Source organism: Theobroma cacao, chromosome 4 (assembly GCF_053813885.1).
Source record: "Theobroma cacao isolate CCN51 chromosome 4, ASM5381388v1, whole genome shotgun sequence".
Taxonomy (NCBI): domain Eukaryota; kingdom Viridiplantae; phylum Streptophyta; class Magnoliopsida; order Malvales; family Malvaceae; genus Theobroma; species Theobroma cacao.
Window position 1 is genome coordinate 25,218,271 of NC_142642.1, and position 24,613 is coordinate 25,242,883.

The 24,613-nt window shown below is 32.3% G+C and overlaps 1 protein-coding gene, 1 long non-coding RNA gene and 1 pseudogene across 2 annotated transcripts; all 3 read right to left on the reverse strand.

Moving 5' to 3' along the window:
- Window positions 1-8,671: 8,671 nt before the first annotated feature.
- On the reverse strand, window positions 8,672-10,350 carry LOC18601635 (UDP-glycosyltransferase 83A1 pseudogene; annotated as a pseudogene).
- A 1,317-nt stretch (window positions 10,351-11,667) lies between these two features.
- LOC148763199 (uncharacterized) lies at window positions 11,668-13,490 on the reverse strand. The gene is made up of 3 exons (XR_016025720.1): window positions 13,373-13,490; window positions 12,645-12,725; window positions 11,668-11,786 (listed from the first exon to the last, which is right to left on the reverse strand). It is a non-coding gene; the product is annotated as an uncharacterized LOC148763199 (long non-coding RNA).
- An 8,128-nt stretch (window positions 13,491-21,618) lies between these two features.
- Window positions 21,619-23,762, reverse strand: LOC18601636 (UDP-glycosyltransferase 83A1-like). The gene is made up of 2 exons (XM_018119278.2): window positions 23,177-23,762; window positions 21,619-22,659 (listed from the first exon to the last, which is right to left on the reverse strand). Exons 1-2 carry the CDS (start codon window positions 23,673-23,675, stop codon window positions 21,773-21,775), a joined length of 1,386 nt encoding a protein of 461 aa, XP_017974767.1. The 5' UTR covers window positions 23,676-23,762; the 3' UTR covers window positions 21,619-21,772.
- Window positions 23,763-24,613: the final 851 nt, after the last annotated feature.

A 24,613-nucleotide genomic window follows, 5' to 3' on the forward strand; every position in this document is an offset into this window, starting at 1 on the left:
ATTTCTCTTGAAATAATAACAATCCATCGCCCACACACATCAAGGAAGATTCGACCAATGAAGATTCATGGGGAAAATGGATTCTTTTCTTGTTGTTTTACTTCTAAATATGCTAAACTAACTAAAAACACTAACATATCTTAAAATCAATTCAATCCAACATCTTTCTCTCTCCTTACCCATTTTGACCAGTCATGAATTCATCATGAAAACATGTAATTTAACCATGAAAATTAAGGGAAAATGCATGGGTAAGATAAATCACTAGCAAAATCAAAGAAATTTTACCTTTGCTTGATCAAATCCTTGAATTCCAACACTTTCTCTTTGATTTTTCCCACCTAGGGTTTGTTCTTCCTTGGTTTCTCTTCTCTTCTGGTTTGGCTGATCACTATGGGAGAAATGGATTGATTTTTTGCCTTTTTATAAAGAAATAATAAAATAATAAAAGCATGACACATGGCATTTCCTTATTGGTTTAAATTTTAAATATTTGACTTTTAATTCTTTAATTCTCCACCACACATTTCTCATGTTTATCCATTTCCATGATGAATAAAATCCCTTGATCTTGACAAGTGTCGAGGGTGAAAATTTACCGATTTGCCCCCGAAGTGGAAAAATTACCATTTCGCCCCTATACTCCAAATTATACCGAAATTAAAATTTTTCACTTCTAAACCTCAAATCATACTCCAATACTCAAATCATACTCCAATAAGTCAAATGGGGCTAAAAAATCTTTTCTAAAAATTCTCATTTTTTCCCCAAGTGGTAAATGATCATTTTGTCCCTAAATAGTAAAAATTTTGGTTTGACTCCAAATTGATCCTCGAACTCCGAATTACCATTTTGAGTCATCCCTGAACTATGTAACTCTTAATTTCACCTCAAAATTCCTATTTGAACTAGTTCGAGGCTTAATCGACTTAATGGTACCATTAGGGGTAATATCATCTTTTAACGATTCCTCGAACTTCCTAAATATGCAAACATTCTATTGAGCATGTAAATGACGTCGTAATTATTTTATAGAACAGGGTTTGACATAATAGCTTTGTTTTTGTTTTAAAAATCACCATATGAAAGTGAGTCATTTCAAGATTCTTCACTATCTTCTTCCCATGTTTCTTTTCCCTTCTTGGCAATTTGATTCACCAAATGCCTCCTTAATATATTCTATTAAATACATTTTTGTAATCTCCATACCAATATAAAGGTGGGTAATTAATTTGAAACGGGTGAGTGTATTATTAAATGTTGGGTAAATTTCAAAAACATCCCTTGTGGTTGGATGATTTTCCACTGAACACCTTATGCTTTTTTTTTCTCCCACTTAACATTCTGATGTCTTATTCTATTCCCACATAGGATTACTAAGGGTATACAAATGGTTAGTTCAATGAAATCTCTTCTAGAAATCCTAAAACGAAAAAACCGAACTCCTCTAAAAAAATCGAAACCAAACTGAAATAGTTTTAGTAATCGAAAAACCAAACACTAAACTACTTCATTAGTTCAATTCAATTACAAAAAGCCCAACTTGTGAAGATAAAGGGAAATAAATGTGAGGATATAACATTTTTTTACAAGATCCCATATTGAGATTTTTTTGTTTTTTTAATTGTTAAGATTTTATTTTATTTGGGTTTTTTAATTGAATAATAAAGAATGAAGAATTTTGTTTTGTTTCTTGAATCAAACATCATTTATCTTTTTTAAATATTATTCATTTTGATTAATTCGGTTAGTTTGATTGAAAAATTTTCAAACCGAAAATTGAATCAATTAAATCATTCTAATTGAACTTCATTACTTGAAATAACAAAGTATCTAACTAATCAAATAGAAAAAACCAAATTGACTTTGATTCGATTCAATTGTTCAATTGAGTTTGAATTTGCAAACCATTAAGATTACAGTGCCAAAATTTCTCAAGTTTACATCACATGCTTAAATTAATTAACTTGAAATTCCAATTATACCCTATATTTCTTATTGACAATTTTTAATTTTTTTTCTCTTTCTTCGCCTATGTTTCTTTCTCTTTCTTTTCCTAGAACATAATCTTTCATCTTCTCCAGCAACTAGCCTCATCCCTCCCCTTTCCGCTCCATTTTTCTTTTAATGATATGCCATTATTTCTACTTCGCCTCTTCCTTTCCTCAACCGCTTGAATTTTCTCCCTGCTAAAGCTTTCTCTTTCCATCTCTATTCTTCTCGAAATCTTTTGGTCTGCAATTCTCTTTCTCCCAACGCCTCTTGATATGTGCACCAAATACATCTATTTAATAGGAGATTAAATACCTAATTAGTCTAAGTTAGACTGGATTTAGCATCGGATTTAGGTGTTTTTAGTTATTTTATTAGTTGATTTTAATTTATGTTTAAATATTTATTTTAAGTTAATAATGTTAGTTTTATGTTATTTATATTTGTTTTTATGTTTTTATAGGAGTAGGAACAAAAATAATTTCAATTGGTGAAGAAATGTGCATAATGAATTGTTGCTTTGTTTGCATATGTTTCAGTTTTTCAAAGCATATCTCCTACTACAGAAGTTCAAATAACATGATTTTTAGACCATTAGAAAGCCAAGAGGTAGGGCTACAACTTTGATGTTTACACTTTGCCCAGATCTAACCGGAAGGTGGTAAAAATCTTTGTCGAAGTGAAAGTACTGCACCTGAAGAATAAAATTGAGATAAAACCTTTAAGAGCCATGACGCTCGACGTACTTTTCAAAAATAACAAGCTTACGAGATTTTGAAAGCTAGGGCTTTTGGAGGCTATTTAAAGGGCCTTTTTCAGATGTTTCTGAGAAGAGGCAGCAAGTAATTTCTCTAGAGAAAAAAAGTCAAAAACAAAGTAAGAAAGCAAGAGAATTTGAGGGAGAATCAAAATCACAAAACTCCAACTATTAGTTTTCTTTCTCTACTTTTTTTTTTCTTATTTTCTTTGACTTGGATTAATGGCTAATTTTCTTTAGATAAAGTTTTTGTTAGATATTATGAACTAAACTATTTTTCTAGGATTGCAACCGAACTCACATATAATATAAACTTTTAATCTCTTTCTTGCTTATTTTCAATGGAATTGAATTGTTTATTTTAATTTGTTCTTAATGCATGTAATTGCTTGGCCACTAATTAAATTGATTTAGGAACCTAAACAAACTTAAGAAAGGGAGTTTAGTGTAGGCTAAAATTGAGATAGCATATGATCATATTAATTGATTTGTGTATAAGATAGAGATATACCTATACACTATATGTAGCCAGATTAGAGCCTGAACTTAATGAGTCTATTTTAATTTCAATTCACATAGGGATATAGTGTTTTGATTAAAATAGATATTTTTATAAGATGAGTTGGGAGACCCTTATAAATAATTGAGGACTCTAGGTTAGCAATTCAAACCATTGACATAAGTTGAGAAAGAGAGTTAAAATTTAGATGGAGTGTGAGGGATATTGTAATCCTAGGCTTGTTTGATTTGATTTTTACTCAGGTTGTTATTACTCTGATTTTTCTTTTTAGTTTACTTTTTGATTAATTAGTTTTAGTTAATTAATTTAGTTATTTATTTTTTATTTTTTGGATAAGATTAAATTGTTCTAATTTTAGTACTTAGTAAAATTTTAGATCAATTCTCTGTGAGATTATAACTCTGCTTGCTTATATACTATCTATTAGATACATATACTTGCATAGTAGAATTTTAACTGACACCCCTTTGTGTTTAATGTTGACTTGCTACCATGTGGCTTTCTCTTTTTTTTTTCTTATTTAATTTTCAAGCTTAATTTTGAAAAAGAGTGAAAAGGGATTTTGGGATTTAAAGAGAAAATATTTAACTGTGAAAACAAAATAAGACCTTTGGGTGTTAAGTGGGAGAAAAAATTACATAGGGTGTAAGCGAAAAAACATCAAACTACAAGGAGTCTAACTGGAATTGACCTAAAATGTTTTATATTCAAATTGCATGTTTGAATAAAAATTAGCCTATCTATCTATTTACATCAAGGATGGAGCTAGAGGTGCTACATTTCCAATGTTTTTTGGATTTGCTTTAATTGATTCGATTTTAAAGTAAGTTAACATTTTCTTGAAACTAATTCTTTGTAAATAATGGAGAGACGTGGACTTATTTAGTGGATTTAATTTGTTTTATTTTAATATATGATGTTGTGAAACCCTAACTTTTCATCCAAGTGTAGTTTGATAATTTTTCAAAAAATATATCGAGTCACTTCTTTACGAATTATTAGTATGAGTTTCTCAACCCAAAAGATTCTTAAACTTCCCTCCTTATATAATATTTTCATACAAAGGAATGAATATTTGAAGAATGGGAGAGAAATGAATCATAAAAGAACTAACTTTTGCAAGTTAAGGCATAAAGGGTGGGGAGGGGTGTCGATCCTTGGAGGTTAAAGATCAATTTTTAGCTCTTGGGAACTTAAGGATCTACCCTTAGAGAAATAAAGTTGATCATTACAATCCAGAACATGATTTTAGCTCTCAAGAACTTAAAGAGTGACCTTTGGAAGAAAAAAGATCGATCTTGTAGCACAAAAAGCATGATTTTTAGCTTTCTGAAACTCAAGGATTGACCCCTAAAGGAAAAAAAGTTGATCCTTGTAGCCCAATGTGGAAAAAAAATAAACCCCAAGCCTATTCACTTTCCTTATCTCTTCCTTTCAATCATCCATTTTTTAGCTAAGATTAAGTTCTGAAACTCAAATTTAAGGTAAGGTTTGGCTTTATTAAGCTTTTAAATTTAAGGGTTTAGATCTACCTTCTTATCTTTAGAATTTCAGCTTCTCTCTCTCTCTCTCTCTCTTTACAATTACACTCACTCACTCACTCATTCTCTCTCTCTCTCTCTCTCTCTCTCTCTCTCTCTCTCTCCAAGGATTTTGGTGGGTTTTACCTTCCAAAGGACTTACTAAGGTAGAACTTTTTTGGTTATGTAGTTTAGATTGTGGGTTTAAAGTTGAAAGCTTATTGGTGTTGAATCATAGGATTTTTAGTTTACTCGACTTGTTTTGAATTTAAGAATTTGAGAGCAAACTGTAAAACTCGTGGTGAAATTTAATTATAATAGTTGTTGTTAAAGCTCCAAGGATTTAGTTGGAGTCAAGAGTCGGCGTTTCGATTGCATGCTAGTCAACAAATCGATTGAGATGGGTATACACGACATTTTAAATTATTTTGTTGCATATAAAATTAAGCATGTTTAGTGAACTCATTGTTTTATATGATTTCAATGTTACCTCTATGAATACAAATGATTTAGCATTGTGTTGAACATTTTCAATTATGGTTTTTAAAAGTATTTATACTATGTAAATATGATTACTATGTAGTAGTTTTGAATAAGGGGGGAAAAGCTCTTTCAAACGTTTTTCGTCAAAATGAATCCATGATGGTATGGTTGATAGGAAAATTGATGCATGACTAGATGAATGTAAATGTGGATGAGTGATTATCCACTCTATGATATTGAGATGAACATGAAGTATGTACATGACTATGTTAATAGTGATCGTGAATTGATTGAATACGTAAGAGGATATGTATATGATCATATCTGTATGTTGAAGGAATATGTGTTACAAAGTAAGCCTAAGTGATGGCATGTTATTGATGTGTTAATTTTATAAAAACATGAGGGCCTTGATGTGAGGCTCTGTACCACACAAACATGAAGGTCTTGATGTGAGGCGTTGTACCACACAACTATGTAGCATTGAGTTAGGACGTATGTACCACTCACGCATGGCATTCATTTACATGACCTACATAATGAATGCATAATGATTATGATGTTATGGAATATGTATGATGTGAATGCTGTTGTAAAAGTGATGAATTACATTACGATTATATGTACAAGTTATGTTTTCATGTATGTTGAAAGAATGATTAAGAGATATAGTTAATATAGAGGTTAGAATGATTATAGAGACTTGTATGTGGTGGGAAATACTTAAATTCTAGATTTTATGAATGAAGTATTGATACTTGAAGAATAAGTATTGATACCTAGCAAACAAAATGCCTCAAAAAGCATTCTCAATGAAAAGTATCAATACCTCTCCAGAAGGTATCAATGCCTCTTCAAAAGGTATCGATATTTAAAGTATAAGACCTCTTGTTTTCTCCCTTCAAATGGCTTTTCACTTGTTTTTGAGCTCTTTTATTTTTAACCCAAACTCTTGTGTGACTTGGATTTCAACTAAAATCATGTGAATTGATCTTGTAACAACACCATCTCAAGTATTTGGAAAGAAATGTGATGATTGTCTTTAAATTTATGCTTATTGCAAGATTATGAATTATTGCAAAAGCTTTTACCATTTAGCTTGTTCTTTTCTTGCATATGCTCATTATGTTTTATAACTCACATCCGAAGATTATTTGTTTTGTTTCATATTAGTGTCTCACATGGCTTGTTGTCTTGTGGAGAAGTAGCTTAACTTATACTTGATAGGTGTAATAGTGGCATCCTTCAAGCCTTCCGAACATTCTATAGTGGTGTTGAGTTGAGTCATACTTGTCATTTACTCTTTATGTGGATATCTATTAATATATTGAGAATTATTATGTTTATGTTACTCATGTACAATATGTTTATGTTAAGCACCGAAAGGAATGCATATGACATCCAATGCCTGTGGTAATGAGGCCATAGATGAATATGGGCACGGGAAGCATGTCGACTATGACTATGTGAATGTATGAATATTGATGAATGAATCATACTTATGTTTATGCATGACTATTAAGAGTTGATATGATTGAATGGTGTACATAGTCACCTATGTATAGAATTGTACATTAAACACATATATGTAAAGGACGTATAAGGTTCGTTTGGATTTAGTGTGATGTGACAAAATTGCTATAAGAGAACCCTAGGTTTGTTTAAGTCCTAAGCTTTCTTTTGGTCATGTCACGGAGTGTTGAAGTCGTACGTGGAAATCTTGTTTTTAATTTGTGTATCCAAACACAAATTGGAAACTAGAGACCTATGTGGGATTCCTTGTCTATCTTCCAAGCTAAGCTTTTACTTATAGTTTGTTAACCATATTTGTCTAGTGGATTCATTTCATGAGTGATTGCTCTTGTCTAGGTGAATATGCCGCCTTGGACTTGAGCGGCTTCCAAAGACACAACAGAGTTGAGATTACTAGGCCACATATGTCCATGATTAGAGACCTTGGTAGATGTTGTAAAGCTATAAGACCAATGAAGACTGAGACACCCATTAGTGTTCAGAAGGAGAGTTAGCCTTTCGAGGTTGATGCTATGCCCCCACTCAAGGTGACCTTAAAGGACCTTCAGATGGAGATTATGGTGATCAGGAGTTATAGCTCAAAGCCTTTTCCTTCTAGCTAATAATTCTCTCTAATTACTTACATTTTACGATTTTGATTAGGCCACATCTCCAACAACTAGTCATTCAATAACTGACTTTTGTATCTTTCTTGGTACTAGTCCCATTTCTTGGCGGAGCAAGAAACAAAGTTCTATTTCTCGCTCTTCAAAATAAGCAAAGTATAGTGCCATGACAATGACTACTGGTGAAATTGTTTCGTTGAAATGTTATTGAAAAATATTAGTATTCTTTTTGTCTAGTTAGTCCCTTTGTTCTATATGCTAATCAAGTAGTCTTGTATGTTGCAACTAATCTAATCTACCATGAGCCCACTAAGCACTTTGAAATTGATTGTCATAACGATCATGAGAAAGTTCGAGCTGGCATCTTTCTTCCCCGTTTTGTTTCCACCAAAAATCAAGTTATGGACTTATTCACCAAAGTTCTTGATAAGGGAAGTTTTCATTATTTATGCACCAACTATGATACTCAAAATCTTCGTGTTTCATCTTGAGAGAGAGTATTAGAGCACTATTTTCTTTTTATTAGATCTTAATATATCTTTACATTTATTGAATATATTTTATGCGCATAAATAGTCAAATACTCTTATATATATATATATATATACACTTTATTTTTAGTTAATACAAAACCGAGCACATTTTAGTCCTAATTATATTTTCTCTCACGCGTTTGTGGCAGATTTCTGTAGCCAAATTAATGAAGATTTCTCAATGGATGCAACATTTGTTGTCATTAATAGTCAACTCTGACTCAAATTAGCAAATGTATTTTTCACCATGAGTCGATCGAATTCTCCACATCACGGAGTGATCAAGGACAATATTTTGGGACAGTTTTTTTTGTAACGAAATTCACGCCATCGCTTGGTTTGATTGTTAATTGTGCCGAGAATTAAGTTGTTCAATAGATAGGATTCTAACCAAACAAATAAATATTAAATTATTTAATTAATAAAATAAGTGATAAAATGGTTATTAAGTTTATAAATAGTCAAAAGTATTATAGAAAAACTCAATCAATTTTCCTACAATTAATGTTATCCCCCTACTATGGTTCAGGTTTAGAAGCATCAACTGCAACCTGCTTCTGGGATTCTCAAGAGCTTCACTTGAATTTGGAAAAATCTTCAGAAAATTCTAACGTTAAAAGTAGTTTCTCCTTTCAATGCATCGGCCTTTCCCTTGGAAAATAATGTTATTTTGAAGCTTTTTCGGAATGAAAGGACAAGAGAGCAACTAACAAAACTCTACACCTAAACTAAGTCAGCGACTTGATCCATTCAGTGAAGTTGTTGAATATCCTATTAGAGCTACCACCTTCCTTGACACTATTTCTAGTCATTTCCTTTAGTGTAAGAGCTCTTCCTTTGAAATTTTCGTTCCCGAGTAATTGCTCCACCTTGTTCTTAATCTCTTGTCGCGTCACCATCCCTCTTTCATCTCTTGTAAATTTCAATCCAACCTTCCAAATGTCACAAACATAGTTCTCATTAATGAATTGGTCACCGGAGTAAGGCCAGCACAAGAAAGGAACGCCGTTGCTTACACCTTCAACGGTGGAATTCCAACCACAATGACTTATGAAGCACGCAATAGAAGGATGAACTAGAACCCTATGTTGTGGCTCCCAGCTGACCATCCGTCCTTGATTAGTTACCCTTTCTTGAAATCCTTTTGGGTAGTAATCGTTTATTCCCTTACTAATATCAGGTTTCACCACCCAAAGGAATGGCCTGTTGGAGAGTTCCAGCCCCCAAAACCAATTCCTGGAATTGGCTTTGATCAAAAACGGTGAGGCTGGCAAATGCAACATATATGACTGAGGCTGTTGGCTGCTGATCAAGCCATTCTAACAACTTGTGACCTCTGGCCAAAAATTTCTTACCAAGTTTGCTACCAGATTTCCTGCTGAAACTGGCCTATGTGTAAGACCTTGGGAGCCAAATTAAACCCTTCAGGCTCCAAGTCATAACTTGAGTTGCAAAATAGCCAGTCTACTTTGTCAACAACTTTGTTGTTTCTTTGTATATGATCGAACATAATCTTTTGTGTGGTGAAGTCACCAAGGCAGGCCCATGAAATATTCGTTGAGAGCATAGCAGGCATGGTTGGTGACAACTGAAACATTTTATGCTTATTAATTGGACTACCTGTAAAGGAAATTTCACAAATGATTAAGGGATATTTAAGCATATGATAATTGTTAAAAATATATGATTGGTTATTAGAGTTCTTCGAATAAGGAAACATCATTTTTATTAGCATATAGTATGTCATGAAGGAATTCTTGCTTAAGTATTGGACTCAAATGTTTGCAAATCAAAAATTCCAAAGGCATGACTGAATTGCATTATGTAACTCAAAGAGAATCACTTAAGAAACCTTTTCTAAATTTAACTCAACAATTACTTCTCTTTGATTTGCATAATGCTGCAATCAGTTATAGATCTAGAGGGTCTTACCATTTTCATCAATGAGTCCATCATCAATAAGCTTCTGGACACTAACACATAATAGAAATGAAAATGCCGAAGCAGGCCAAAAGGCAGCTCCCCTGATTCCCAGCTCTACTGCCACTTCCAATGCCTACCCCATATTTATATCAGCTAAAACGCATGTGATCTTATCATCTTCTGATCTATTAGTCTTCTTTATGAACTCCTTCAGCCCTCCAGGCATAACTTGGCGTATCGCTTCTGTTAACTTCCCTAGATGTTTCTTGCTTTCCCCATCTTCCATCCCATCCGCTATTGACACTAGACGAATTGAACCGTCAACCTTCTTCGCCAACGCGTTCATTACTCGCTCGTGATTGAACTCAGAGTTCACAAATGTGATTTTGAAGCCATGCTTGACCAAGCTTTGTGATAGCTCCGCGAGAGGAATGACATGACCTTGTGTTGGATAGGGTATAACTAGAACATGTGGATTGCCCATTTCTGCACTTTGTTTGCTCCAACTAATTTCACCATCTCTTGCAAACTTCATCAACTCATATCTTGCTTTTCTTGAAAATAACTCATATCTTGCTTTTAAGATTTGGCTACGGCCAATAATCCATCTCCATTGTGATCAACTACAATTTTTGCTAATTCTCCTGGTTGTAAGCAATGTGATTCATGTTTCCCTTTACTGCAACTATATTATTTATTTAATTTCGTTTTCAGCTTGCTGCAATTATTTGTGTTGTACTTCATCGGCTTATATATAGTTAGGTAGGAAAACTTATTGCTGTAGCAATAATTTATATATATATATATTTCTCTTTTTTGTTTGTGCATGACAGAAACTTAAGCAAATCAGAAGAGATTAGGAGGAAAAACGCAAACAACTGAAAATTATCTAATGCAAAAGGAAAACTTTCCTTTTTACCTTTTCGAAGATGCAAATTAATGGAGACAGATAGCTTATTAGTAAAGATTAGAAAAGCGATTTAATTAATTAAAAGTATCGGCCATGGAAGTACTGGCAGAGGATTGCCTTCCACCGACGAAGCAGGGATGCTACGATGTGCTATGGTCCCCCCACTTGGTAATACTATCATGTGGTACATCCAAATCTTTGACTCAAGGAGGAGATGCATGATCTCAACTCAAAAACAATTTTACATAATTTTTCTTATGACTTCTTTTTTTTTTTTTTTTTTTGTGCTTTGGCAGGAGGAAATTAGGCAAATGCTCCCTTTGTTGAGGAAACCTATACTCAACCTACAGTAAAACATTGCAATGTACCAATATATTATTTACTTACATATATAATGTCACGACCCGGAACTCCCATCGAGCCTGTGACAACCATCGCGAAGTCTCGATCGACATTCATTAATCGAAATGTCAACCGAAACCCCGTAAGGCTTTAATATCAGCTTAACATTGCCCTTGTAGGTAACTGTTGTCAATTACCACATTCTAAAAGATTTTAAACTGTTTCCAATTTAAATAAATAAAATAATAATTTCCATCTCACCAGGGGTATTTTGGTCATTTATCTCAAAAATCTCAAAATCAGTTAAAAATATAATATGTAAGTGGAAAACACATATTTCATAATCAAAAAAAATTTTGGATATCTAAAACATTCGTTTAAAATGGAATTATGACTGTTATAATAAAATAAAAGAATTAAATAAAATATTCAATTTTCACATAAAATAATATTTTAAAAACACTACATAAATAATTTTTACAGCGTAAAAGTAAAATAAATTCTTACATACCGTAATACAGATAACCAAATTATAGAATTTAATTTACAGTGACACGTGGGCCCACAAATGATCAAAAGTATAAAAAGAAATGAACCTACAGTTTTTGGATGTGGCAAGTTCAACTGTAATCCTCGCCGATATCAGTTATTTACAATCTATTCTGAGCCTGAAATTGGTGAAAATGAGGGTGGTGAGATTATAAAATCTCAGTGCGTAAACAAATATCACTCAAAATATCTAAAGTCGAGTAAAATGAGACTATTAAAACATTTCATCAAACTGTAATTTATCATCTTTCAACTTATTTCAACCAAATGAAATCAATTTATTTAAAGCAAGTAATCAATATGGCTTATGAATTTCTTAAAAAGCTTGGTTCGTGTCAAAAATTATTATCATACTCAGTTACTTGAGATACCTTGGCCGAGGGCTATCCTAACTGAGTCTGCCAAGGCTATTAGAAAGTCATGTTTTTATTTTGAAAACATAGCCGTTCCTTGACGTTGGTCGAGTTCCCCTTCACGTGGTGGTTTGGCGTGAAGTGAACTCTAAAAATTATACCTCGGGAGTTACCCTACTCGCCTCTCCAACCGAGGTAAAAATATAACAGGATTCTGTGCCCCTCTAATAGGCTAGTCCACAGAACCCAGCCCACTGCAGCAGGTCAAACCCACCATACAATAAAATTTTGACAGCATGACAGGGTTAATATATTACTACCCAGCCTGCAAGGGTAAAATAAAGCAATTCATACAATTCATAAAAAACATAGCCCAGCCAGTCATGCCAATACAATAACATAAGCCATTAATTCAATTTTAAATTTACAACATATCAGTAGTCTTCAATTACTCTATTTTCAAAATCGTTATTTCGTTTCAAGATAATTTATAAAATATTTTCATTTAAACTTATTTTGTTTACAAAACATAAAAATTTACCATTTGAACTCATTTTCATAAAATTCACCAAAACCAAATAAAAACATACTTTAGATAATTAAAATGATGGTAAGGTTACTCACTGTTTCCGAAAACTAAATTCGAGTACTCCAACTATTACTCCTCGGGTGCGATTTCTTTGCCCTTGCTAGAGGATTCGCCGCCTTGACAAATTGCACAATTAAGAGGTTTACTACTTTGATACTAAACCAAAATAAACTAATTTATACTACTAATGCATGATATGAAGTGCAAAATGTCTAAATTTTACCTAAATGCTGTGTTAGCCTATTTCGGTCTTTTACCCGATAAATCGATATACGCGTCCGTTTAAACTCTAAATTAATTTTTTTCAGTTTCTATACCTCAATTGCACACAAATTGACTTAATGTCCCTCAATGTGATGCAAATTATCAGTCTCTGCAGTAAATTACGAAAATACCCCTAGTGGGTAAAAATTCATATTTTTTGCTCCAAAAATTCCCATTATTTTTCTAGGCTCATAATTCATCATTATTCATCATAATTCCTCAAATAAACATCAAGATCAGCAGCCAATATTCCCCTAGAAAATTCGGCATAATGGGTTTCAATGGGAGAAAATTATTTCTCTAGCTTATTTTTGCTATATTTCAATATAACCTAACTAAAATCACTTAATTCAATTAAAATCAACCAAAACTCAAGCTCAAAACTCATCCATGGAGGTTTGGCCAGCATGGGTGTCCCATACCCACTTTCTAATTTTGCATGGAAATGAGAAAAAATACATGGGTAGTGAAAATCACAAGGAAAATCAATGAAATTTACCTTTTTAATGCTTGATTTCTTTATTTCTCTTGATTTTCCCCAAATTTTTCAGCTAGGGTTCTTATTTCTTTTCCCCCTTTTCTCTCCTGGTTTGGACGGCTTGAAGAAGATGAGAATTCTGAAAATTTTGACCTTTTTAAAGGCTAAAATAATATAATATTATTTTATTCATTTTTTTTTGTTTTATTAATTCCTTAAATTCTAGCCATCCATTTGTTTCCAAATTTTCACCATACACTTGTCCCACATATCCATAGCTTAGATAAAATTCTCAGACTTATCCAAAGTCTTGGTGGAGTAATTTTTTTAAAATTTACACTTTTGCCCCCGTAAAAGTCAAAAATTACATTTTTACCCCAAAAACTGAAAAATTGCCCATAGACATATTTTTCATCCCTTATACTCATACCATTCTCCAATTTGTCAAATTTGATCTAAATTCTCTCAAAATATCAAATTTTGTCTGTGAGTGGTAAAATTACGATTTTGCCCTTATACTCTAGAAATCACCAAAATTAAACTTTTTCACTTCTAAACCTCAAATCATACTCCAATACTCAAATAATACTCCAATAAGTCAAATTGAGCCAAAAAAAATCTTTTCTAAAAATTTTCATTGTGTCCCTAGATGACAAATGACCATTTTACCTCTAAACAGTGAAAATTCCAATTTGACTCCAAATTGATCTTTGAACTCCAAATCACCATATTAAACCATTCTGGGACTTTAATATTCTTAATTTTATTTTAAATTCTCTATTTGATCTAGTACGAGGCTTAAATTAACTTAATTGTATCATTTGGTACATTGTCATCTTTTAACGATTTTTCTTTCGGGGCTTTCCAAGTATGCAAGCATATTGTCAATCATATAATGACATGACAAGTATTTTATAAGGTCGGGCTTGACATATAATCATTAATTTTTCAGTTTTTTACGTTATATCAACTATTTGCCTACGTATGTAATATTTTTTTACATTTTATATATTATAGAACAAATTTTATGTAAGTACAATTCATGCTATCCTTTACTTTGGATTAGGTTTAAAGTTCTATCTGCATTCAATTTGGTCCATGATGATCATTTGATTTTTGTTGAATTAAGACTTGTATTGAAGATCTTCATAGTGTTTGCTATTAACCAATGGTTTTTATCATGATGTTTTGTGTTTTGACAACCATTTCAGTGTCAAAATTATGATGCATGTGCTCTTAGAGTTGGATTAAGTGATTTTTTAACTAGTAATCAATTGTATTATCACTGTTTACAGCTTGCTTAGCAAGTTTGTAATATATATCAGCATGTTAATGAATATCAGCTGCAGAACTCACATTGTTGCAGCATCTCTTTGACATATAACCTTTGTTACAACATTGCTTTTTTCTGGTTTTTTCTCCTTTCCTTTGCTGCCAAAGCCAACTCTGGGGTAAAGCTAGCGAAAGCCCTGGCTTTAGGTTTCAAATTTTAATAAGTCTCATAATTTTATAATAATATAATTTATTTATATTAAAAATATATAAAAATTTAAATAATTAATAAAATATTTATTTATCCTCTCATATCTAATAAATATCCATTTTCTCTCACTTCTCACCTTCCTTTTAATTCTCAACTATTTATCTCATTTTTCATTAAAAATATGTAAAAATCAAATAATTAATGAAATGACATATTTTCACAATTACCTAATTATGTGCCTAATAAATCTCAATTTTTTATCACTTCTCAATTTCCAAATTGATATTAATTCTCAACTATTTCTCCTATTCCCAATCAACTAACAACAATATGTATTTAAATATCTCCAGCAATTTCAATAAAAAAAAGGTCTCCTTTTCTTAATTTAAAAAAAAACCTCAATTAAATATTTAGTTTGAGGCCTTTAAGTTTATTAAGCAGCCCCTGTTTGTTGCATACATATTAACTTCTTTATGCTCAATGTATACCAGAAAAAGGCTCTCAAAACATAACATGGTATCAAAGCTTTCATGATTTCAGAGGCTTGTTAGTAAACCTTTACAACCTTCATAAGAAACTAAGCAACCCTCACTTCATCAGAACATGGTTTCAAGTGGCAGCACTTCATCCCTTTCACTACCACTTTTCAATGTTGAAATTATGCTGTTTGAGTAGTTAAAATGAAAGACTCCTAAGCCGAGAGCCAACCCCACCATAAATCAAATGAGATAACATAATGAAAAAGTGGCTAAGAGATACAAGGCTTTATCTTACATTCACACTGTTGTCACAGATACAATAATCATAAGAATCATGTTTTGTGAATCAGCTAAGGAAACTGGGGATAAGGTCAAGAAGGATTTCCAAGGGTCAGACAAAACTAGAAAGATGCAAGTTTTGAACTTCATGAGACAATTTGAAGTGTTGAAGATGAAGCCAGATGAGACAATGAAAGATTATGTGGACAAGCTAATGAAGATTGTCAATCAAGTAAGGCTTTTAGGAGTTGAGTTGTTAGAAGCATGAATTAGGGAAAAGGTGTTGATTAGTATTCTTGAGAGATTTGAGTCAAAAATTCCAACTCTTGAGGAATTAAAAGATCTCACCATGATGACCTTGCAAGAGTTGGTTAATGCTCTTCGAGCTTTTGAAGCAAGAAGGCAAATCATACTTGAAAAGAATATAGAGATAGCTTTACAAGCAAGGCTAAAAGAGAAAAATTTTCTTTACAACTCAAATTATAGAAAGTCTCCAAATGAAAAGAAAGACAAAGAGAAGGTTGCTACTTCAAATTAAAGGCAACAAGGTAAGAAAACCAAAAAAGCAGTGTGTTTTTACTACAGAAAGACTAACCATGCTAAAAAATATTGTTAGTTTAGACCAAATGTTAAGTGTATAACATGTAATCATCTTGATCATGTTGAAAAAGTATGCAAGAACAAGGGAAATGTGCAAAATCAGCAAGCTCAAGTTTCAAAAGAAGTTAAACCTGTAGAGAAGCTGTTTTCATGACTTCATAAGGCAATATGACAAAGTCTACTGAAACATGGTTAATTGATAACGCATGCTCTAGTTATATAACTCCAAGCGCATCCTTGTTCACCTCCATTGATAGGAACAAGAGTGCAAATATTTAAATTGGAGATGGAAAGTACCTATAAGTAGTAGGCAAAGGTATTGTTGCTGTTACTGCACCAAATGGGACCATGTATGTTCAAAATGTGTTCTTAGTGCCTCAAGCATGTCAAAATTTAGTTAATGTTGGCCAAATGCTTGAGAATAATTATACCATACTATTCAAGAACAAAGCATGCACTATAATTGAGCCTAATGGCAGTGTATTAATGACTGTTAATATGAAGAATAAATGTTTTCCACGAGATTAGCATCATATAGGTTTGAATGTAGTTGAGTAGGTTGATTATGATGTGTTTAAGCTATGGCATTGAAGGTTTGGACATTACAACACCTCAACAATGAAATTGTTAAATTTTAAAATTTTAGTGACAAAAATGCCCCTCATACATGTTCATTAAAAAATTTGTGAAGCTTGTCAACTAGGGAAACAAACAAGGCTCCTATATCCTTTGAAAAGCACCAAAAGAACATTAGAAAACCATAAACTTGTGCATTCTGATGTTTGTGGTCCAATAAGTGTTGAATCAGTCAATGGTAGTAAGTACTTTATGTTGTTCATTGATGACTACACTAGGATGACTTGGATTTATTTCATCAAGCTTAAATCTGATGTCTTTTCAATATTTAAGAAGTTCAAAGCTTATGGTGAACTTGAATCGAGGTGTAAAATTAAGAATTTCAAAACAAACAATGGTGAAGAGTATTCATCTGTTAAGTTTGATGAGTTTTTAACTGTTGCAGGCATTAAGCATCAGTTTACCATCTCCTATTCTCCCCAACAAAATCGAACATGTGAATGGAAGAATAGGATAGTGTTAAACATGGCTAGATGCCTATTATTTAAAAAATCAATGCCTAAGCATTTTTAGGCAAAAACTACCAACACTGCAGTTTATCTACAAAACATCTTTCCAACAAGGGCGTTGAATAAAATGACACCTTATGAAGCTTGGCACCATGTCAAACCAATAGTGGAACATCTCAAAATCTTTGATAGCATTTGCTACACTCATGTACCTGAGGCAAAAAGGTCTAAATTAGTATACTTTTTCATTCAAATCAATTTCATTTTCTCTATCTCCACTATTAGGAATGTGAAATCTACTCCTAGCTTTTGTTTTAAATGTTGCCTATCAATCACGTCGATCTCTTTTGATTGATGGATAACTACTATAATAAACTTGGTGAGCTTGTGCAGCTAAAACAAATGGCTCATTAGTGGCAAGTATTGAGTTATATTTAATTTCAACAAAACCATGCAAAGGATCTACCTTAATACCTTTTTTAGTGTCAAACCAATGACACTTAAATAGCACAACTCTGTTTCCGATACCAAAATACTCTAACTCGATTATATCCGCTAAAATACCATAAAAGTCACGCTCATAATCATTGTAAAAACTCCCTTTTATGCAGACCCCATTATTCATTGTCTTATGATTTTGGCTATAATCTAGGGTGTGAAACTTGAAACCATTTACAAAGTATCCTTTGTAATACCTTATCATACGTCCTGGACCAAGACAGACGAGCAAGAGACGTAGCCAAAAACTTTTCTACAGGACAATAGGATTATACGAGGCATTTTTCTTAATACACTACTACAGCAGCAGACCAAGGATCCTAGCTTTGCTCAGCAGACCAAGCATCTTTATTACTGATTTATACCACTATAAAATTAAGATAATAGCACATGACCAAGATCTTAATCTATCAACCATCTATGTCATTCTTTTGATTAGCTTTAGGCAAGACCTTACAATTTGGAATATTCAAATTTTATGAAAATAGGAATATTCAAATTTTATGGAAATAATCAAACTCTCAACTTTAAATGACTATAATCTCTATTGACCAACCATATCATGTTATGTATACTAATGCAGTAAACATTCCAGGTAAAAATATGACTTGTGATGGAAATAGATGTTATACATACATTACACAAAATTCATGAGCTCACAACTAGAGCAAAATTGGCATAAGTTTGAGGCAATTCTAAAAGGGGAACATGTAAAAATATTAGAATCAGATTTGCACGTCAGAACAAATCCAAAACATGAAAACAATTTTAAAATCACTATCAATTTGTACAATCTCTTTACTAAAACAAAATATTCTTAATGATAAATAACATGTATACACCTTCTTTCCTTCAATTTTATCAGGAACATCACCACTAGCAATGCTAAGTAAGCCAAAAACCTTGGACTCGATGCACTACCACAGTAGCAGACCAAGCACTCAAACACCAAATACAAAAAAATACAAAAAGAAAAAGAAAATGGGAGAGATGGTAGTGACCTAGGATTTTGGGTTCCGATTTGTGATATTTTTAGAGGGTGTGAAGGTGGGATGGCCGACTAAAGGAGGAAGAGAGAGGTCCGATTAGGAAAAGGTTGACAAGAAGTTAGTGTTTTGGGTAGTCGGCAACAAGAGTGAATGGTGGAGAGAAGAAAGGAAAAGGTTTTTGAAGGGGGGCTGGTGGTAGAAGAGCCGACAAAGAAAGAGAGAAAATAAAAAAGAAAGAGAGGGAGAAAAGAAGGAGAGAAGAAGATGTTGGCGAGGAGAGCTGCCAGCAGTAAGGGAGAAAGGCGAGCAAAAGAAAGGGAAGGAAAAGAAAAAAGAAAAAGGAAAGAGGGAACACCAACTGAAAGAGAGGTTGGTGGCAAGGGAGAAAAGAGAGGGAGCTTCTTATGGAGAGAAAAGAAAAAAGAAGCTATATTAAAGAGAGGTTAGAGTGCCGCCTAGGTAGAGAGAGAAAATGCAATAGGGAAATGAGGGAGAGAAGAGAAAAAGTGGGTTTTATACTTAGGGTTTTGAGGGCTTAAAGCTATGTCATTTTGTAACTCACCAAAATCCTTCCCTATTCCATCCAACGGCGTCGTTTTCGACTTTTAGGAGGTGGTTGAACAAAGCACCGAATAGTGCATTTTTGCGAGCAAATCGTGGGCTAAGCTGACATAGTTTTGGTTAGTCTGATCCAATTAGGTAAAAAGCTTATTCTTTGGTACGCTTTGTTGTGGTCTGGGCCATTTGTGTTGGTGTAGCTTAGTGTTTGGAAGTAGCCCACTATGTTTTATTTAGATCTGTTTGCTTGCTAATATATATAGTGAACTTCATTTTATTCTAATGCTCTAAGATTTTAGATAATATTCTAGGATTAAAGAATTAAAACTCAAAGAGGAACATGAAAATAAAAATGTAATAGTAGGAATTACTGAAAGTGTTTTAAATATTTTAAGTCATAAAAAAATTTTGAAACTTAGTTGAAAGGGTATTAATGCAAATATGTGAAAATAGGTAAGTCGAAATACATATAAATGGGGAATAAATGTCTAGATAAAGTATTGCTATAGTAATAGATTTTGGTCAACGCATCCACCAAATGGTGTTCAGCCTCTGCTGTCAGCGGAAGAAGGGGAAGCAAAGTTGAGGATTTGGGGAAACTGGGCGACGCAGATGTTAGGGATTTCTAATTGACTTATATCAGTTTGGTTTCTTTTGAAATTAAGTTGGGGAGCTTTCAAAACAGTTTGGGTGGGTGGTAGAATTGGTTAAAGTTTAATTCATTTATATGTGGTCAGAGGTTCAAGTCTTTACCCTAACACAAATTTGATTATTTTAAATTTTATTAATAAATTAATTTTTTTAATATTACTCAATATAAAACATAATGTTATATTATTAAATTTATTATATACATATATTTATGACACAAATTATATGTTATACTTTGATATATATTACAAAATTTGTATAATTAATTATCAATATAATTTTATAAAAAGTATAATAATGTATAACTAATAAAATTAATAACTGTAATCATATAAATGAAATTTACTCTAAGCTTACATATAAAACATATTAATATATATATGTAGGATATTTTAATATCTCATATACATACATATATATATTAACCTATAAAGTTATATCAATTAAAGAATATAACTTGTACTTTCATATTAATACAATAGGTTATATATATAGATTTTTTTTGTGAATAATGTAGGTTTATCTCTCTCTCTCTCTCTCTCTCTCTCTCTCTCTATATATATATATATATATATATATATATATATATATATATTCTCTAGCTATGATTCTAATTTGTATACATAGATATAATAAATTAATATATTTTAAATATATTATATTAATAAGTTTATTATAACTCTATCTTCTTAATTTATATATATTAACTTATTACAATTAAAACATACATAAAGTATTATTATTTTTTGTTTAATGGATTATTATATCTTATCATGTATTTTTATAAAATTAATAAATTTATTTTGTTCTTTTCATAAATTTTTTAATGTTATAAAATTAATGAATTTGGAATTATTAATTTATAATGAATGATTCAATAAAGTTTTAAAAAATGTACAAAATTAATCAAAGGAAAACATACTTAAACTTTTAAATATTATAAACTTCAATATGTATGTATTTGCTTTTATTAATATCTATTTTTATAAAAGATTAATAAAATTTATAAAAAGTATAAAATATTTTAAGAAAAAAATTAAAATAATACTATTACCAACAAAATTTTCTAACAGAATCTTCCGTTGGAAAATTTTCATTTGTAATAACTTTTTCCAACAGAAAATTCTGTTGGAAACTTTATCGGGCTTCAAAATTTTTTGAATCCTTAAACTTTCCGATGGATTTCCAACAGAAAATTTTTCGTTGGAAAATTTCAACGGAAATCCGTTGAAAATTCCGTCGGAAAAGGTGGTGGTTGAAATTTTTTTGGTCGAAAAAAAATTTTTCAATGGAATTTTTCCATTGAAAAATTTCTATTCGAAATCCATCGGAAAAATTAGTTGGAATTTTTGTTCAAATTCCATTGAAAATCCGTTGCAAATTTTCATCGGAAATTTTCAACGAAATTTTTTCCGTCGGAAAAAAATTGTTTTCTTGTAGTGATATAATCTTTGTTACAGCATAGTTTTTTATTTTGGTGTTTTCTCCTTCCCTTTGCTGCATACATATTAACTACTTTGCACTCAGTGTATTTCAGAAAAAGACTCTGAAAATACAACAATTTTGATGTGGGAAATTATGAAAAATTTTCATTGGACTCTTAACATTTAAAAAAAAATGTACAAAATTCTAGAGGAGATTATACTTTGGTGATGAACAAAAACAAAGCAAGTTTATTCAATATTGTTGTTGTTTGCATAGGCAACGCAACCACAGTCGTTGCTTGGTTTGTTTTCTGAATTTCATAATTCAAAACGAAAAGAAAAAAGATTGACATAAATCAAATGCAAAGAACTTGTCTATGGTTTCATCCATTCAGTAAAATTCTTGAATATCTTGTCAGAGCTACCACCTTCATTGGCACATCTGGTAACCATTTCCTTCAGTTCAACAGCCCTTACTTCGTATTTTTCATCACCAAGCAATTGTTGTACCTTGGTTTTAATCTCTTCTCTTGTGATGATCCCTCTTTCATCTTTGTTGAATTTCAATCCAACCTTCCAAATATCAGAAATGTAGCTCTCATTAAGGAACTGGTCAGCAAAGTAAGGCCAGCACAAGAAAGGGACCCCATTGCTTACACCTTCAATAGTAGAATTCCATCCACAATGACTTATGAAGCAAGCAATCGAAGGATGAGCCAGAACTGCACCTTGTGGAGCCCAACGAACCATCTTACCTTGACCGGCTACTCTTTCCTGAAATCCTTCCGGGTAAAAATCATGTTCTCCCTTGGTAATATCTGGTCTTACAACCCAAAGGAATGGTCTCTTGGAGAGTTCCAACCCCAGAGCCAATTCTTGGAATTGGAATTTATCAAAAACTGTGAAGCTGCCAAATGCGACATATATGACTGAGCCTGGTGGCTGTTGATCAAGCCATTTCAAACAAGATGTGTCGTCTGGCCAGAAATTTCCTGACAACTTTCCAAGCCGATTGCTTGCTGAAAGTGGGCCTATGGGTAAGACCTTTGGAACCAAGGTGAACCCTTCGGGCTCCAAGTCCAAACTTGAGTTGCAAAGTACCCAATCTGCTGTGTCAACGACTTTGTTGTATCCCTTAATATAATGAAACATAAGTTTTTGTGCGCTAGAGTCACCAAAGGTGAGCCATGCAAAATTTGTTACGTGTACAGCAGGCATGGTTGCGGACAACTGAAACATCTTATGTTTATTAATTGGAAAACCTGCAAAGAAGATTTCAAAAATTGTTGACAACTATCTAAACATATGTGCATATTGCATGCTTTTTATTACATCTGCTTATTGTTCATTATCAAAAGCAACTACTTTGTTCTTGGGCTCAAGGCACCCACATTAGACATGCATAACACCTTTGCAAACTTCACAAGTTAGTTTTTTTTTTTCCATGAAAATTCAAATCATTTCATTGACTGAACAGGGTATAACCCTTAACAAAAGGAGACGGAGTATCCTGACTAAGTCAGTCTTAATACTCTGTCATCAGCCTGGCTTTATAAAAGATAGTCAGACGCATCACCATAACACTATACAGCATTCACATAAGCCTATTCATTCTCAGCTATACATCCCAATATCATTCAAAGAATTACCAACCAGAACAGAGCACGTAAGAAAGAGAAACAATATCATTTTGTATGTTTCCTTTTCATCCAAATACTTACTCTCTAAAGCGTCAGCTCCAGACACGCCATTCACAAGTTAGTTAAAAAGTGATCTTACCATTTTCATCAATAAGTCCATCATCAATAAGCTTCGGAATGCTAAGAAACAACACTAATTGGACGACCGAACAAGGCCAAAAGGCAGCGCCCCGGATTCCCAACTCTGCTGCAACATCAAGCGTCCAACCCATGTTTAAATCAGCCAGAACACATGTGATCTTATCATCCTCTGTTCTATTAAACTTAACAATGAACTCTTTCAGCTCTCTGGGCATAACCTGGCATAATGCTTCAGTTAACTTCCCTATCTGATTCCTGTCCTCCCCATCTTCCAACCCATCCGGGATTGAAACTAGACGAACAAGGCCATTTTCGTCAGCCTCCTTTCCAAACGCGTTTATGATCCTCTGGTGATTAAAATCTGTGTTGACAAAGCTGATTTTGAAGCCATGTTTAGCCAGGTTGTGGGATAGCTCCATAAGAGGAAAGACATGGCCTTGTGCTGGATATGGTATAACCAGAATATGTGGGTTGCTCGTTTCCATTTTTACACTCATTCTCTGTTTTTTGCATAAGTGAGCTCATATCACATTTACAGGGATTATTTGTGGCCGAAAATTGCTTATACTTTTCTCGGTTTCAAACACATGACTCTAGCACCGAGTATTTAACTCAATGATCAGTGCATTATCCCCTTACCTTAAAAGTAAAGTTCGAATCTCCTTCCTCCAATTATATTCCGTCTTGAATTTTAAAATGTCTATAATAACCCTCAAAAAATATTCTAGTTAATTAACTATGTTATAAAAAATTATTAATTACTAAGTTATAGTCTACATAAAAAAACAAAATATCATTCCAATATTTTATAATTACAATTATGACCTTGGTTTATTAATAAAGAGAGAATAGAAGAAATGACTTTGTAACAAATAGGATAGTTTTATTTTAGTTAATGTCAGTTTTAGATTATTATTGAATAAGTTAATGTCGGTTTTATATTATCATATTTAAAACAAAAACAGTCCGAAAAAAATAATGTTGGTTTTATATTATCAAATTTAAAAGAAAAACAATCAAAAGAAGTTAAGTCAGTTTTATAATCAAAAAGAGTAATTGTTAATTTTATATCATCAAGTTTAAAAGAAAGTTAGTCAGAAGAATATAACCTTAGAGAAGAAGAAGAAAGACAAAGAAAAGGAAAATATATTCAAAGATGTGATAATTAAGGTATGATTAGTTTTAAAATCATGAAAATTTTGTATTTTTTATAATTTTGGTACAAAAGCTTATTATTTTATTATTTTATTATTTTTTATTTAATATAATTTTATTACCTTACATGCTTATGAGATTTTTCTCATGAATATATGACGCGTATTATGTCCTAAAATCATCCGTTTGAGGCATGACAGTGTTAGTGTCCTTAATTCGTTTTCAGCTTTGTTTCAAGCATTCATGTTTGAACTTCCTTCGTTGCGTGCGGAAACTAAAT

What these genes read in the sequence shown, in the direction of transcription:
- LOC18601636 (XM_018119278.2), bottom strand. Translation starts at nt 23,675, where the DNA reads ATGAGTGTAAAAATGGAAACGAGCAACCCACATATTCTGGTTATACCA. An exon ending in TGGACTTATTGATGAAAATG is followed by an intron (nt 22,660 to 23,176) that starts GTAAGATCACTT and finishes TCTTCTTTGCAG; the next exon opens with GTTTTCCAATTAATAAACAT.